General features: G+C 40.8%; 1 protein-coding gene across 9 annotated transcripts in view; it reads right to left on the reverse strand.

Moving 5' to 3' along the window:
- Positions 1-18,171, reverse strand: part of Arhgef9 (Cdc42 guanine nucleotide exchange factor 9) — a 304,200-nt gene that overhangs the window by 119,103 nt on the left and 166,926 nt on the right. For 2 of the 9 annotated variants that reach the window (XM_050129944.1, XM_050129940.1), the window contains exons 1-2: positions 4,169-4,978; positions 3,584-3,628 (exon numbers count right to left, since the gene is read on the reverse strand). The exons of 3 other annotated variants lie outside the window; for them this stretch is intronic. Coding sequence is in view for 3 of the 6 variants with exons in the window: in XM_050129936.1 (XP_049985893.1) it covers positions 3,584-3,628; positions 4,158-4,166 (54 nt within the window). In the remaining 3 variants the exon portion in view is untranslated. Of the gene's footprint in view, positions 1-3,583; positions 3,629-4,157; positions 4,979-18,171 lie in introns of those variants that run through there. 4 more of the 9 variants (XM_050129936.1, XM_050129943.1, XM_050129941.1 and 1 more) reach the window with 4 other exon arrangements.

Genomic DNA, 18,171 nt, shown 5'->3' on the forward strand with positions numbered 1-18,171 from the left:
CTGGGCACATATTGGAACAACTAAGCTTTAATAAAGGATTCTTGGAAAGCTGGAGACATAGCCTAGAGAAGTTGCAAAGCTTTAAATAGGGCTAGAAAGGACTAGAAAGTCGAACATTTGCTTCCTCCATTACACTTCTTACCAAAAAAAGCGACTAGATATGTATGTAGATGCTTTGCAAGAGGTATTCTGGGAACAAAGGCTCAATTTTCACATTGCACATCATGGGATCAGAGGCAATGGTAGCAGATAAGCTAAAGAGGACATTCAGTACCATCATTGCTACCACCACAGTGTCTCTTCTGTGACTCTGAATCTGAACCTCACCACACATTGGGACATCTCATCCGTAAGTTTATTTTGATCCCTAAGCTCTGTGAAAACTTACACACACCCAATCTCTCTCTCTCTCTCACACACACACACACACACACACACACGCGCGCGCGCGCGCGCGCGCGCGCACGCACACACACACACACACGTGAACGAGAGCCCAAGCCCGATTCATCACATCAGCAATCCAAACGACTTTCCTAACTTGCTCCACTTCCCAGTCAGACACTACTGAAACACAGAAAAAGAACATTCACAGCTGTCATGCACTACAGCTGGGCTGGCAAGCTTCCCTGAGCTACAAACAAAATTCCAGCAAACTACAGAAGCAGATATTGCAGGTCTTGACAGGTGAGACCTGTCTTGATGAATAAAATATGCTGGTCAGTTCGTTCTCACTAAATTATCACTTCACTGTCTCACTGCCTAAAGCCAAAAGTTGCTGTAAAATGTTTTTTTTTCAAGACCTACACTAAAGGCAGGCAGTGAAATGGCTCGGTTAATCTTCAGAATGAGGGTAGTAAGTAAAGAGAGAGTGGAACTCGAACCATTTTCCAATAAACAGTCACCATGGAAGCTCAAAGCTGGGCTCTCCATGGCCTGTGAACATAGATTTTGTTTTTATCTTGTTCTTCCCTAAAGAGCATCTCTTCCAGTTTTGCTGGCTTCCAGCTTCTGTTGAAGAGAGACCAGAGTGCCTGTACCTTTAAAGAGTGGGCTCTGAAGCTCAGTGGTTGCAGGGTGATTCATGGGTTACTAGGATACCAGTATAAGGCATTTTATTTAACTCCCGGGTGGGGAGCTGAGGGCTAAAATCCCTTAGCATGGATTTAGCACCCTCCCAGTAGCAAAAGCTTATCCTTTATGCAAAAGGATAAGAGACTAAGGAAGGGAACTAAAGGGCTTTATAAGAAAAAGTTTAAACAAATCAGAACTCCAAAGCCTATCCTCTTCCTTACATCTCAAGCACTTAGGGTGATGGACGAGTGAGGAAAAGGGAAAGTTATGACAAAGGCAGAAAGGAGCAGGAATGTGTCTCATTTTCTTACATTTCCTTCTCCTGGTGCATGTATTCACATATTTGAAGGGGAAATATAAAGACTTTAGAAGGCACAGAATTAAAGTCACACCAGCACCCTGTTGTCTACTCCCTAAACTTACTTCTGGCTAATCTGAGGTGGCTTGTTGTCTCACTAGTAACAGCTCTTGAATTGAGTTTGTAAAATATGAGCCTTTATACCTTAAATTATTGATGGTAGGGCTCATTCAAAGTACTCCTCTATTCTAGCCTGAAAGGCTTTAGGTGATGACAGGAGACATTCATCCAGCCCTAGCGAAGGCTCTTTAGAACTGTGCAACTTGATGCTATCTTCACAGATTCCTACACCAAACACTCTCCATCCACACTCAGGAGTATTTGCAACCTTCCCCCCCCCCCCACCACACACAGATGAATATGCACCTACATCCACAAATATACTGACACCACCACACCCACATCCATTCCCGAAGGCTTTCTGGCAAGGCTTTGTCAGGTATTTCATGACATTACTTAGTCATAAACCTAGGTCAAAAACTAGCTATAGAAACTCCTTTTCCCTTTAAAATAAAATAAAAAGTCAAACGCATTCTAGTGTTGGAGTTCCTATTTCTTGACCAGGTAGCAAACAACAACAAAATCCCTTAGGGAAAAAATGTATTCTGCAGATATCAGACACTATATGTGTGTATATATATATAAATATATATATATTTCTCTCCCAATCCCTTTGGTTAATAATTCATTTTCCTTTTCATTTCCCTCTGACTTCAAGCCCTTATGGGTGCCCAAAAATCACAGAATGCTAGAACTTCGAAGTCACCTGGAACAAAGATTTCCAACTGTCAATGTTATAGGGAATCCCAAACTCACTGGGGAGAGAGGGGGAAAAGAAGTCCACTGTCAAACAAGCAGTGAATGGTGAAAACAGATCTGCAGCTACCCAGGATTAAGCTTTTCTCCACTCTTCAAGATTGTCTCAAAAACAACAAGCTTACTTTATTTATTTATTTCTCTGAAGCAAACAAGTAAGAAATTTAAAAAAAATTTATACAAGATTCTCATTTGAACGAGGTTCTTATTTCCACCCAAGTGGCCGTCACAAAGAGACCAAAGGATGCTAAATATGAAACCACTGCTAGCAAACTTCTCAAATCATACTTCTATCATGGTACCAAATAAGGAGGAAAAAAAAAAAAACCAGCTCAGCTTCTCACAGTGAGTCAACCAGATTATACCTTAAAGTTCAAAACCTCAACTGATGCCATTAAATAATGTTCTCTTGGTCTATCAGGACAATTTCAATGCCCCCTCAATAACCATTTCCAAAGAGACTGAACAAGACCTGAAAATTGACAGCATAATGCTAGCTGATTTGCACATCACACATGAGCATCCACCCACATGAGTATAGCTCGAAGCATGTGTGTGGGCGTGTATGTGGCATGATTCACTGCTGTATGAGCCAGAAATGGCACCGTTTCAAGTCAGGTAAGCAACGGAATGAGGAATATCTGCCTGCACCAGCAAAGAGAAAGAAGAGCAAAAAAGAAAAAAGAAAAAAGCAAATACTATGTACACACTGGTATCAGAAACACTTGTTTACTTAGCTTTGCCAAGAGGTATCTCAGCAAAAAACAGAAATATGTATGTATAATAATATATGTATGTATATATAATATATGTATGTATATATAATATATAATAACAGCAATAACAGCAAATACAACAATGCCTATATAAGACATATCTCAAATTGGAACACCAGCTAGCTCACGTTTCCCAAGCTCGCATCTCATTACACGTCCTTTTTTGTGTTCAAACTCTTAATTTAGCACATTACATACTTACAGTTGCATGAATGTTTCAGAGACCTCTGTTCTTAAGCAACAAACAAGGAAATAAATCTCATCAGCACTATCAACTTCTATGCAAAGTAGTTCATGAAGACCACCGCAAATGGTATTAACCCAAAGGAGCCAAGCCCAATACTATTAATACCCAATACTATTAGTCACAAACTATATAAGATGCCGGATTTTGTTTTCTGCGTGAGGCACAGAAAAAAAAATCCTCAAATTCAAATCATGGGGTATAACATCTGTAAAAATGAGCCCAAACATCTTGTCAAAATCCTCTCTTGCTAATTTAAAATGTAAAGAAATACTTTTTGTTCTACTCCGTGATAGCAAAGAAAGTGACACTTACTGCTTTAGCAAATGTTTTAGCGGTGGCAGCTTTCCAAATCAGAAACTGGAAACCCGGAACAGCAAAATTGAAATTCAAAGGACACAGTTACTAAGTGCCAACTCAAGGCACCCCAGTGTGTCACTTCCCAAATTCTTGCTCCTCGTTTAGAGACTATTTTCCATAAATCCGTTTCTTGCATAGGTTTTTCTTCCTCTCTAAACAACCAGTGCAAGACTTTCACCGAATGCCAAAAAAATTCAGCATGCTCTTCCAGAAATACTTTCCTCCAACCCCAGCCCCAAACAAACCCGAATGTATTCTGATAGCAAGAGAGAAATTTTGATTAAAATTTCATAACAGAGTTCAAAGGTAGTTTTTAAGAGAATGAGTTAACGAAACATCACAAATAGCAAAGCCACCTTAAGAGGACAGAGCTAGTTCTGCAAACGTCACATAAAGAATGCATACGAACATGCACACTTAAACAGAAAACATTTCTTACCAACAATTTTACTCAAGCAATAAGCAACTACACTCACAGGCAAATTTAAAAGACAAGACATGACAAAAGATTTAGGGAGAGATAATATACCAACGTCATACATATCACAGCGAGGCCATGTTGAAGCTCAAAAAAACGTTTTCCCCCCTGAGTAAGAAAGCTTGTTCTTTCTCTCCCTCTCTTTCCCTGTCTCAGACTGTCTCTCTCGATTTTTCCCCCTCAGAGGCTCTTGGGATGAAATCAAAGTGAGAGTTCGCAACAGCTCAGGTGGCTGGACTCCATTCAGCGCGTTCCCAAGAAAAACATGAGTATGACATTGACAAGCAGGAGCACTACAATCACGGCAAAAACGACTACAGTTTGCACATCCAGGGTCATGGTGCAATGCAGAACACTGTAGTGTTCCAGGTGGGGGGCCGGCAGATTGGGAGATGTCAATCTCTGTTCTGTCAGACTGTCCATACAGCCACCATGCTAAAAAGGAAAGGAGGAAGTCAGATGGTTTAGGGAAGGTCTGGGTTTGGCCCCCCGAGTCTGGTTCGGGGGAGGGAAGGGGGGTTGGAGGCAGGGGCTTTTGCTTCCGTCCCCCTCGCGGGACTGGACTGATCTTTCTTCGCTAGCTGAGAAATCTTAGCTTGAGCTGAAGATAGCAGAGTCCAGCATTCTCTCTTGGGCGCCACTGAAAAAAAAATCAAAATCCTGCTTTTCAAAAAGAAAGGCAAAAAGAACCTATCAGTTCTCCAGAGCCGTCTGTCTGTCCGGGCATGCGTCCGTCTGTCTAGCTGGCTACCGGTCAGTCTCAGTCTCCCCTACTCTTTCTAGTTCATTAGCTTTCCTAAGATGCCTCGTCTGCTAGCTCTGTTAAAGGGATTCCAGGCTACCAACCACTCTTCCTAGCCTTTCCTAGCTGGCCCTCTCCCTCTCCTCTCCCCACCCCCACCTCAGCCGGTAGGTTGCCTTTTTATTCACGCCGGGACTGGGGGCGCCAGCGTGAGTCGCTGACAGTTACGCTGACAGGAGAACAAGCCAATAGCGGATGCAGCAGCTGCTCTGTTCGGTGCCCGGAGGCAAGACTTGAGCTGGTGTGCTAGCAGTAACAGCCAATCGGGAGAAGCCAAGGCTCACAGAGTCTCCTCTCTCTCTCTCCTCGGGAGCCACCAACAGTCAGTTTTTACGTGGGGGTGAAGAACTTGTGGAGGAAGGGAGGGTAAGATACTGAAGGACGAGGGAAAAGACTGAGAAAGGGGGAGGAAGCAAAGAGAATCAAATGGAAGGGAACTGGCATAAGAAAGAAGAAGGAGGAGGGCAGAGAGAGTATGTATGGGAAGCAGAAAAAGAAGGAAAGATGGAATAGGACAAAAGAAGAAGAAAGAGAGGATATGGTGAAGAAAGAGCAGGGTGAGGAAAAGCCAGGATAGAGGATGGAGAGAAGGGAGAAAGAATAGGAAATGCAGGTAGGTAGATAGGTAAGTTGGTGGGAGGCATAAAACTTGGGAGTCCCTCTGGAGCACAGGCCAATAAGAAGCAAATATGTGTTTGTCCACTGCCTAAACTAAATTACTCACAATCAGCAATAAAATGTCACAAATCAGTGCTGTGAACACAACCGTTGGAACACCAACTTAGCCACAATTCAATTCTCTTTGGCTTTCTCTGCTCTGGCTGCTCTGTCCTTCTCTGCTTATGGCTTCTTCATGCTACAGTTAACATGCACTCTACCAGCCTTCTGAGTACGAAGAAGGAGAGCTGACTATGGGTAAAATAGTTGCTATATATAAACTCTGAAAAATCTTGCAACCATCGCTGTGTTCAGTGTTTACAACTCTGTGCCTACATCTAGAGGGAAAATGTCTTGAACTAGAGGCCAGAAGAGTTCAAATTGACTCCTAGTTTTTGACTGTGTAATTTTCAGGCAACTAATTTACCTTCTCTGGGCTTCCTTCTACATTCTGCTGCATAAGAAATAACTTTTCTGAGAGTAAAGTGCAATCCCAGAATTCCAACTGCAGAAGAATATGTGTAATTTCTACAACTGCCTGAGTCCTCAAGAAGGAAGAACTCATATATATATGAGATATATATATATATATATATCTCCAAGCCTTTCATGTTTTTAGATACCTATGACCTTCGGAGTCAATGGGTAGATAACAGGGGAGGGAAAAAAGAAAGTGGATTAGCTAGAGATCTAACAAACTTGATTTGCAACTGTTAGCATACGATGGATTCTTAACAGGAATGGGAACTGTTTGCTATTCTCTAGAAGTCTTTGAGACTCAGGCAGTCATTATCTTAATTAAATTATTGGAAATTTTGAATGGGTACAAGTCATAAATAAAATAGTCTCGAGCCCTCTGGGATAGAATAAACTCCAAATGAGACCACGCTTTACACATTTTAGCTCATAGAGCAGTCACTTGTGAATGATTCTTGAGAAAACAAAAACAAAAAGCCTGAATTGGATCAAATTTTTAGATCCAATTATCAATTACCAGACACACAAAGAACCAAAGGGGGTGGGGCTGCTGCAGTACAGTGATTCTGATAATAAAATGTACACTGTGAGAAACCACAGGATCACTAATCCAGTTTTCACAAACAAATTTTGATCTCTTCACAAATAACTCAGTGGCCTGAGGTTGAATTTGGGCATATTAGGTACATGTGCATTTATGACATATGAAACACCTAGAAATCTGAACATAAATCAAATAATTAATAATGTTGAAGAATTACTATTAAATATTTAGATATGATGATAGTGACTAACAAAATAGGAGGACTAAGGGTAAACCTTTGTCATCTTGGATATGGTTTCTTAATTATGGCAAAAGCACAAGCCACCAAGGAGAAATTAGTTAAATTTAGTTAAAATTAGTTAACAGCATCCAAATTTAAAACTACTGTCTTCAAAGGATGCTATCATATGTGTGGAACCCCCCCCACACACACACATACACCAAAAGAGAGAAATCCTTGCAAATAGCATCTGACTGGAGACTTGTATCTAGAATAAACAACGAGTTCTTACAACTCCCCAAAAGAAATATGACTCAAGGGTTGGTGAGATGGCTCAGAAAGCAAAGCGCTTGATGAGCAATCCTAACAAATTTGATCCCCAGAGCCCATGAAAAGATAGGAGACGGGAAGCAACTCCACAAATTCATCCTCTGCCCTCCACGTGCATGCCACAGCACATGCACTCACACAATAATAATAATTTTTAAAAAGAACTATGAGCCAGCTAGGTAGCTCAGCAGACAAAAGTGCTTACATCCATCCAATCCTGATGGACTGTGCTACATCCCTGGAACCCACACATTTAAAGGAAAGAACCAATTCTCACAAGCGTCCTCTGACCTTCCCACGCCCCTCCAATACATTATAAATAAAATATAATAAATATAATGTAGTACAATCATTAAAAAGAAATATAACCCAATTTAAAACTCATCAAAGGATCTGAATAGCATTTATCCAAAGAAATGGTCAATTAATACATGAAAAGATGTTCAACATGGTTAGCCATCAGGGAAATTCAAATCAAATACGGGAAATGCAAATACAGGATATTCATTACATCATTTTTGGTAATGAGATACAAATTTACACTCACTGTAACAGTTTAAAATGAAATGCCAGATAATGAGCTTAGGGGTATAGCTAGGTGGCAAAGTGCTTGCCTGGGATGCAGGAGACCCTGGGTTGGAACCTAGAAATACCAAAAATTAGAACTTTCATACAGTTGATAGGAATGAAAAATGATGCAGACAGTTTGCGAAATAGTCTAAAAGTTCCTCCAAGTTAAAAAAAATTAGAATTAGCATCTGATTAAAAAAAACTCCTAGATATATACATAAGAGAAAGGAAAACAAGTCCACACAAAAATTCATATATAAATGTTCACAGCAACATTATTCATAATAGCCAAAAGACCAAAACAGTTTAAGCAGTTGAATGGTATACATTCATTCAATGAAATATTATTCAACCATAAAAAGAAATATTGCTTATTTGTGATTCCGTTAATCTGAAACATTCATGTATTTAAGGTAATGCTATTTAGCAAAGTATCTATTTCAGTTATATACAAATATAAATGCAAATATTAGTTTGTGATGTGAAATGCACATTTTTGATAAGTAATAGCCAAAACAATTTGACATCTACTTTTTTAAAGAAAAAGACATGGTTTCTTTATTATGTGCCTCAGGCTGTCCCAGAGAGCCGCCCTACCTCCCACTGCTGGGATTAAAGGTATGCGCTACCACACCCAGCTTGAAATCTGCTCTTAGATTGTTAAAACAAATACAGACTCTCATGACTGCTATATTCCATATAACTAGAATTTTCCTCTAAAGAGTTCATCCTTATCCAGTTCTACTTCTGTGCTGGCTACTTTTCAATTTGCTATAACCAGAGTCATCTGGGAATTAGAAACCTCCATGGAAGAACTGCCTGGTCAGATTTACCTGTAAGCCTGTCTGTGGGACATTATCTTGAATGCTAACTGATGTAGGAGGGACCAGAACGTTGGGCAATACCATTCCTAGACAGGCGTACCGACACTATATAAGAACACTAGGTGAGAACAGGTTTCCAAAAGCCAGCTAACTGCCAGGGACTGGTCCTGATCTCACTGCTAGGAGCTGTACAAAGAGACCAAGCTACACAACTGTCAAACACATGCAGAGGGCCTTGGTCGGTCCCATGCAAGCAAGCTCCCTAACTGTTGGTCCAGTGACCAGGAGCACAGGTCCGCTGTCTCTGTGGGTTCCCAGTCATTCGTGAACCCCTGGATCCTACAATCCCTCTTCCCTTTCTTCAATGGGAGCTTAGCCCAGTGCCTGGCTGTGAACGCGTTCCCCAAACTGGACTGGATTACCTTGCCCAGCCTTGATGCAAGGGGAGGAGCTAGGTCCTGCCTCAGTTGAGTGCCAGGCTTTGTTCAAGTCCATGGGAGGCCAGCCCCTTTCTGAATGGGGACAGCGGAGGAGTGGAAGGGGAGGAGGGTAGATGGGGAGCACGGGGGGGGGGGCACAACCGGGAAGAGACAGAGACGAGAGAGGGTAAACTGCGTTGGTATGGAAAAGAAATGAAAAAAGGTATTTAAATATTTTTTTTAAATTTAAAAATAGAAAGAAAGGTAGCTGAGCATAAGCCACTGAACAAGCTAGAAAGCAGCATTTCTGCCTCCTGATTTCTGCCTGAGTTTCTGTCTGTCTTCTCTCAGAGACTGACTGTGCCCCAGACGTGTCGGATGAAACAAACCTTATCATTATCTAAGTTGACTGTGTTTGCCATAAGGAGCAGAAGAAAACTAGAACGACTTCCTCCCTTTCTCTGACCCCTCACCCTATGATAACCCAGCTTTATCCCTAAGTTTCCATAGAAACAACTTCTTGCGAAAGTTTCAGTCCCTGTCTTTCTCCTATGGCTTCCTCTCTTTCCTAAAATGTCCCACTGCCTTAAAGACGCCATTTACACGACCTGTCTTCAGTTGGCACCTGGGCTTTTCCGCATCTGGTCATTAATGTCGCGGCTTCTCAAAATCCTTTTAATTTCAGCTCTTTGAGCCTCTCAATTCCATACTGCTCTTCAATTCTCCCGAAGCTTGACTTGCCACCTACATTACACACTCATACACTTCCTTTCAACAAATTCGCTGGGCACAGTGGAAGATAAAACAGACAGCGGCCTTTGATTACAGCTCAGCAGATAACTTACGTCTCTGGTGTTGCTACTCAAGGAGCTCTCCTGAAGTCCAGGATGAGTCTCCGACTGCTTTCTCATCGTGTCCTTCTAAATGTCTCACAGGTACCTCAAAGTTAATAAGTCGAAAGAACAAAGTCATCTCTCTCCCACTGCTGACAGCATTATTCCTTCCCCTTCAGTTTCCTGCCTCTTGAGGATGGCATTTACACAACAAAATAGCTAGAAACAATTCGTACATCCTGTCTCTCCTTCATGTCTCCAAAAAGTGCCCGGTATCCAGAATCCATTGATTTCCTTCACCCTCAATTTCTTTCTTGTCTCTTTTGCTTCCTCTTGCTACTACCTTTTAAAGGGTTCTTCTTCATCTCTGGTCTATTACCATCCATTACCTGGTCCCTAGTGTGACTCTGCCTCCTCAGCTCTGCCTCTACTCTCTGGCCCAAATTATCTCTCTCAACGGAATTTTGTTCTTATTAATCCTATGATGGATAATGTGGATTATACTCTAAGGTAAAGCTTGTTTTTGTATATAGCCAGAAAGCTAAAAAAAAAAAAAAATCCAAAAACTACTCAACAAACTCTCTCCTTTTCCAGACTCCATGGTAGCCAGAATTATGGATGTGCTTATAGGAGATTTGAAGGTAGAACCCTGGATCGTTACTGCTTCTGTTCCCAAATACCTTGGTGAGGACACTGGAGATTTCTGTAGCTTTCTTACTATAAACCCTAGTGCCTGGTGATTTATCTGCACTTTCTGAGACCCAGAGAATGGGCCATTTTTCCTCATCTGGAAGATATGAAATAGTCAGAACAATGGTAGCATCTTGATTTTTGAGAAAGCAGATAAAATAAAGCAATCCCAGAATCCTTGATGCCACACCTTGCCCCTTGTTGCAGAGGTAGGAATTACTCTGACAAGGTTTTGAGAGTCAATCTTGCAAGCGCAGCTCCAACCTTGCCTTTCCAGCCCATGCATCAATTTGGTAAACCCTTGATTTTTCTATATTAAGACACATTCTGCTGAAAACAACTAACATGCTTCATTTCTTCCAGCTGAGACTCAACTTACATAATTCCTTAGCGCTAATGCCTTCAGTGGCTCCCCACTGCTCTTAATGACAAATTCTAGAGCTGACATACAATGTCCTGCCCACACGGTATTCTTTGATCTCATTAACTTCAGCTTTTACGAGGGCACTTGCATTTTCTATTTCACAGTTACACAGAACCTACAGGGGTTCTGGTACTCTACCAGGTTTTTCTGGCTTCACAGCCTAGGTAAATTGTTGCCGTCTTCCCATTCCCTGATTTAAAGCTCAGTTCAGGTGTCGCCTCCTCCAAACAGGCTTTCTCTAACCATAGTTTCTTCACCCATGTTCATCACAGTGTCTAACATCTATCAAGTACTTCATAATCATTTACTAAATGCAAGGATGTTGCCTTCATCCACCAGCCTCTGCTCAAAGAGGTATATCTTCTGACAAGAGAAGCAAGGCCTTGTGGCATCACAGAGAAAAATCAAAGCTTTCAATATTCCATCTTTTGTGAATTGGAAAAGCAATCTGTTCAAGATTACGTGGATAACTATTGGCAGAATAAAAACCAAAACTTTTTGACTATGCCATAAAGTTATAGGTAACTTGTATTAAAAATGTAAAACAAAAACTCCTCTCACTTTAAATAGCAATAGTTCCCAGCCCAATCCAGGCTTTCTGCTATTAAGTATGAAGGGTTCTGAGGCTCTCTTGTCTTCTGCAATGTCATGGTTACCTACTTTCAACTCCAATATTCACAATGATGAGAAAATTCTTCCCTCCAGAGATAGCTGCTAAACCTTTGGGTAAATCTCAGTTGGTAGCTACCACTTTGAGACAGACATTTCCACTACTCTCACAGCTACGGATGAGAAGGTGTTCATTCATGAGAGGAAGAGGGATATAAATATTTCCAAATTCATGTTATTTCTTAGGACCCATATTCAGTTACACAGAGAATGATAAAAGTTAACACTTATTAAGTACATGTTCTGTGCTAGGTACTATTCTAAGCCCCTTTATTGTGCTATTTAAATTCTCAGAACCTTATGAAACATAATAATACTGTATCTATTCTAGATGTATGAAAACTGAGACAAAGTGAATCAAATAACTTGTCCAACGGCACATTGCTAGCAACAATCAAATATAAATACAAACAATATAGCTCCTTTACATGATAAGGTATCTCCTGGGGATAAACTGCTTCAATGTTCTAAACTGGGCTTTGTTCTGGGAAGGTCATTAATAACAGGCCAGAAAATGGAGTTTATCCCAATTAGGAATTTTCAGAAGCACGATTCAAGAATCCTGTAACTTGACACCACAGAGCTGCAGTCCGGCACCCTTGACATGGACTGAGCATTGATCATTCAGAAAGGCCTTTAACTACAGGAGTCTGATTTGCATGGCAGAAACTGCACAACTGGAAATCACATACAGCGTGGATCATTCTAGCCTCCCAGAACTATGCACTGGCCAATCTAGACAGTCCTTAGTACAACAACCCAATTTACATGCCAGGAAACTGCACGTCTTCCAAATAGAGACAACATCCCACATGCCCCAAAGTCCCCCATCCCCACTCGGCAGGACCCCCCCCCTGCCCTAAATTGCAAGTAGCATTCCAGATAATGCCCTGCCCACTGTCTTCTTCCGGTGTAGCTACTAAACGATTCTTCTTATTCTGATCTAAATGGTGAATCCCTTCCTGTCGCTGTACTGCCTAGACGCACACTTAGTCCAGTACAGGTTTCACTGTTCTACTCTCCCAGATCCAGAAAATGTCTAGGCATGAAGCCTTTCTTTCTGGCAGCTCAAAGTCCATTTCTGATTGGTTTTGGTTGATCATGTTTCAAACAGATCCCAAAGTCCCACTTCTGCCAGAAAGCGATCTCAAGAAAAGTTTCACATTTTACCTTGACCCCTCCCACATTCCACCCACTCGTCATTTAACCCCCCAGCCTGGCCTACTCATTAATTCTTGATGCCTGTTGCAATCAGTCTACAAATACTGAATCCATTTGTCCGTGTTACCTATGTTACTAGAAGCTCTTGGACTTTGATGTCTGTCCATTCTGTTTACGAGAATCAACTTCTGAAGAACAAGAACACCTGTTTAACTATTCAGCACAGATATCCGCACTACTCTAAAATGAGCCCAATTCAATAAGCAGTTATTCTGACAGCTAACAAGGTTCTCAGAAAGCTTGCATTCTCATGGAGAAGACAATCAATGATGTGCATAATTTAAATGCTATATGTTAAGTGTTCCAAGCACAGTCAGATAATTAATGAAGTTGTTAATGATTAGAGAGTGAGTTGTAGAATTTAATGATCAAGGAGAAAAAATAGACTGTTTCAATGTTCCTACATAGAAATCCAGGGAAGCAAGAGTAGGACATACATTCGGCACACATGGTACTGGGCTTAAACATGTTTTTATTGAATTACCCGCAGAAGTCATAGAAGATGGAATTGTTATCATCATTTTAAAGAGGAAGAAATTACATCTAAGTGTTTACGTCATTTGGTCCCATCCACATAGGCATAATATAGACACAGAAGGACTTGAACTGAAATTTGTTTTCAAAGTCTACTCTTTTTCTCTGATACATTTCCATGTGATAGTTCTCAAGTGTTTTTAAGTCATCTATTAGCGATTCAAACTCGAATCCCTCCTAAACAATTTCCCCTATACAATACTTTCCACAAAGAGAAATGGAACATCTATTTTGCATTTTTGTTAACTGTGGACACATTTGTCTGCATGTGTGCATACTTACATGTGTACAAGTGCCTGCAGAGGCCAGAAGATGATATCAGATCTCCTGGAGCTTGAATTAAAGGGGATTGTGAGCCACTCAATTGAGGTACTGGGAGCCTAACTCCAGCCCTTTGCAAGAGAACAAGTGCTCTTAATCACCACATCTCTCCAGCCCCCAACACCATCACTTCTCCCAAGGTTTGCTGCTTTTCATTGGGTATCTTTCAGAGCACATATCCAAGAATCACAATGGAAGAGACCAAGGAGAATAGAGTAGGTCTATTAGCACTCCTGTTCTGAACACTCACCTTCCTTTCTATTCTTCAGTAAAAAGAATTCACCAAAATGGTTGATGTTCAAAGGTGCACCCGCAATGCCTTGAGTAGCTCATCACAGAATGTAGATTTTAAAAAACTAAAGCTTTCACATAGAAGTCAGAAGTTCAACCTCTATTTCTTGGGAGCTTTGTACCTTCCAACATGTCCCTAATGTTCCTTTTTCTCAAAAACCTTTTCAGCGCTAGCTGAAAATAAGCACTGATTGTTTAAGTCCTCAGCAATTTGGCTGAAGGTGGAACAGTCATGGCCTTGGATGCGAGGTGGTTCCCTAAACACAAGATGATGAATCACTACTTTGAGTTAAACAAATAGATTGCCTCTAATTAGATGGTGGTGGGTAGAGTTTTGGAGAGTAATCAAAGAAGGGGAATGAACTGGACACTCTATGATCACCTTTCTCCTGACTATCTACAAATTTAGCTCTTTCGCCTCCTCAAAATTTTCGTGTCACTGCCTAACCCTTTAGCTTGCTTTTCCCTTAAAAACCTCACTATGGGGGCTGGAGAGATGGCTCAGTGGTTAAGAGCATTGCCTGCTCTTCCAAAGGTCCTGAGTTCAATTCCCAGCAACCACATGGTGGCTCACAACCATCTGTAAAGAGGTCTGGTGCCCTTTTCTGGCCTTCAGGCACACACACAGACAGAATATTGTATACATAATAAATAAATAAATTAAAAAAAAAAACTCACTATGACCTGAACTACTACACAATTCTTTGCTTATTGATTTAATGTCTCCCTTTTATAAAATGTAAGCTCCATGAAGGCAGAGACTAGGTTTTTTTTTTTTTTTTTTTTTTTGGTTTTTCAAGACAGAGTTTCTCTTCGGCTTTGGTTCCTGTCCTGGAACTAGCTCTGTAGACCAGGCTGGTCTCAAACTCACAGAGATCCGCCTGCCTCTGCCTCCCGAGTGCTGGGATTAAAGGCGTGCGCCACCATCGCCCGGCTTAGAGACTAGTTTCTTAATTGCTCTACTCTGCACTCAAAATTTACTTAGCACGCAGCAAATACAGATTTAGGGACTGAATAACTAAATGGGCAAATGACTAAGTGGAAAAAGGACAAAGTACAGGACTCTTGCCTGAAAGTAGGGTATAGAGAAAGTCCATCATAGAAAGCATTCTCAGCTGCAGCTTGGGAATACCAACCTTTGCTTCACAGGTCTTCCTGGCCCCTGTAAGAGCCTTGGATAGTAAGAACTCCACAAGAAACTAAAGGAGCAGCCTACAGGCTGAGAACTGCAGAACCTCTTCAGTTTTCTTTTCCCTGCTGACCAGTAGGAGGTCTTTCTTCAGGAAACTGCTTCCTATACCGCCCTCCTGTGGCCAGCAGGCATGAAGAAGCCGCAATTTCCTCCTGTTCCTTTGCTTAGATCTATTTCAATCCTATTTCACATTTATTTTCAGCCAATTTCAGTTCTATTTCAAACAAGCTTGTAGGCCAGGCCATCTGTCTCTACTCAGGGTACAGAGAAGACTTGTTAGAAAAGAATAGTAAAGATCCAAAAGGCCTCGCAGAGGACAAACAATGCTTTCCTCTAGGTTTGTGCTTTTTCTGGGGTAGCCAAAACCTTATTTGTATCCATTCAAGACTGAAATGGACAGAGAGTGCATCTGTCAATATCAGGACCGAATGTTTAGTTTTGGAGCCCAAGCTCCTAGACAGTTCCATTGTTGGTCCTCATGACTCATGACTCATTCAGCCAGCTACCGCTCTCTAACCTTGTTGCCTCGGTTTTATTTGCAGGCTTCTTTTCAGCTCTAAGACACTGGATGAACATTCAGGACACCAAGCACTCATCATTAAATTAGTCATAGAATTTTGCTAATAAGAGAAACTAAACAAGAATTACATAAAAGAGGAGGAGTTGGGGTTAACACGACCAAAATAAGTTGTATGAAATTCTCAAAGAATTAATGAAATGTTTTTAAATAATAAGTAGTTAGTTTTAAATAAATAAGTAGTGAGTCAGATTATATAAATAAGCTGAAAGTGGAGTAGGAGGAAGACAATTAGTTTAGCTGAAGAGTTTTTCAGGAGCTGGATGATATGTGAGGGAAGCTAAGGAACTGGGTTTGAAAATTTATGTAGTTTGCTGAAGCCCAAGACAGCTCTGCAACCATATCCTGAGCGAACCTGTTAAGAGAAGCCTGGATCCCACTAACGCTTGGGGAAAATATGTTTGCAAGACAGCGGTTTCTAGAAATCCGTGAGTGTCCAGCTAAACCTGCAGAAGCTCTCAGTAGACTGACAAGAAGAGGCCATAAAGATTTGGCATGTTAAAGCAGCATGGTACACAGCAGTACTGTGCTGTATGATCTTTTGGATAAAAAGGAGGAGGAATAATGCTTCCTCTGCTCATATCTAAAGTTTAAAATTCTAGAAAGATACATAAAAAGCTATAATGCAGGTGACCTACCCTATAGTAGGTAGAGAAACAATACCAATTTCCTCATTTTCATAGTTTATGTTTGACCATGAAAATATATTATTTATTCAAAAATTAAATATAAAAAGTGTTAAATTTGCTGAGTAGCCTTAAGTCTCCCCCTCTCTGTTTCTCTATCTCAACAATTCGCTTAGCTAAGCTAGGAAAAACTCCTAGACTTAGAAGCAGTATATATGGTTAAGAATACAAACTTTAGGACTAGGAAGATGACTCAATGGTAAAGTGCTTGTCATCAAGCCATACGGACCTGAGTTCAGTTCTCCAATATTCACATAAAAATCTGGGTGTGGTAATGTGTATCTGTAATACTATCACTGGGGAGGCAGAGACAGAAGGACCCCTTGAAGCTTGTTTGCCACCTAGTATTCATGAATGGGGCATCTACAGGTTTAGCAAGAGACCCAACATCGACTTCTGGAGCCAACCATCTGAGATTCAACCTTACTTCTTCTGTATACTGCTGATTATATGACCTTTAAGCAAGCTACTTAGTGTCCTTGGCTCTTATTTTGCGCATGCTTAAAATAGAGAGAAGGATTTAATATTAAGTATTCTTCTTGCCCTTCGTTCTAAGCAAGCACAATAGCTACCGTTGCTTTTATGTCTCATCTGCAAAGCATGGAGGTTATTATGGTTGTTTGTGCGGGGTTAGCGATGGTACACGCGATGTGAAACACTCAAAAGATTTCTGACATATAAGACTATAGTAAATGCTAGTAAATAATATTATTTAAGGATTAGAATACAATCTCTGCCCTTAACTTCAGGCAAATAATACATTCCGTGAGCTTCAATTTCCTCATCTATAAATAGAAGACCCAAATAATACCTGCCAAAGAGATAATGACACAATGGATTTAAGTGCACCCTATGGAATAAAATATATTCAGTTAGAAAGTCAAGCATTGCCACAGAAAAAACAGAGAGTCGTGCTAAATGAAGATTCCAGCTGCTCAAGATTCTCTCCACTTCCAGCATTCAGAATGAGGTTACCACTAACAGACAAATGACAGTCCTTAAAGGCAATGAATCAACTACATTAGCATCAGAAAATGAGGACCAGTTTTTGCTTCCCAAAAGCAAGTCAACAAGAAGGACTACACAACAGTGCCAGCCATTCCACTTACAGATGATACAGTGTTTTCTGGAAACTGTTCCTATTTCTCGGAGGTGCTTAGGCTCAATGCTACCCCAACTTCCTTTAGCTGCTTACAAAAAAAGGAGAGAAGGAAATGGCCCAAGTATAAAAGGCTCACATACACCTGATTCACAAAGAGAAAAACAGTCACTTAATTAAGGCCATCAATTCTCTCGATCCTAGCAACCAGCTCTTAGAGTTTCACATATAAGGCCCATATATATATATATATATTTCTGCTTTGTACTTCACAGTAGCCTGAAGAGTCATGGTTCTCGGTTTAGAAGTAAGAATGTGACTTACCACTTCTCCTACCTACTGCTTTATGGAATTGGAAAGAACAACAGATTAAGAGCCAGAAAAGACAGTTCTAGGAAACGTGCTTTGGAATCCATACAACTCTATACATTTGGAATTTGAAAAGACTGCAATATCAGGGTCAAACACAGAACCGAAGTTTCCATCCTCTAGGCAAAAACTGGCGCTTGTTATGGTTTCAATATAAAATGTTCTCAACAAGCTCATCATGTTGAATGTTTGGTCCCCAGCTGGTAGCACTATTTTGGGAGCTGATAGGATCTCTAGGAGATGGGACCTAGCTAGAGGCAGGCTTTTGAAGGTTATTCATCCCTACACTTTTTTTGTTCTGCTTTTGTTTGGGGGG

This window comes from Alexandromys fortis, unplaced genomic scaffold, assembly GCF_014885135.2.
Source record: "Alexandromys fortis isolate MF-2015 unplaced genomic scaffold, M_Fortis_MF-2015_v1.1 scaffold_317, whole genome shotgun sequence".
NCBI classification, from domain to species: Eukaryota; Metazoa; Chordata; class Mammalia; order Rodentia; family Cricetidae; genus Alexandromys; species Alexandromys fortis.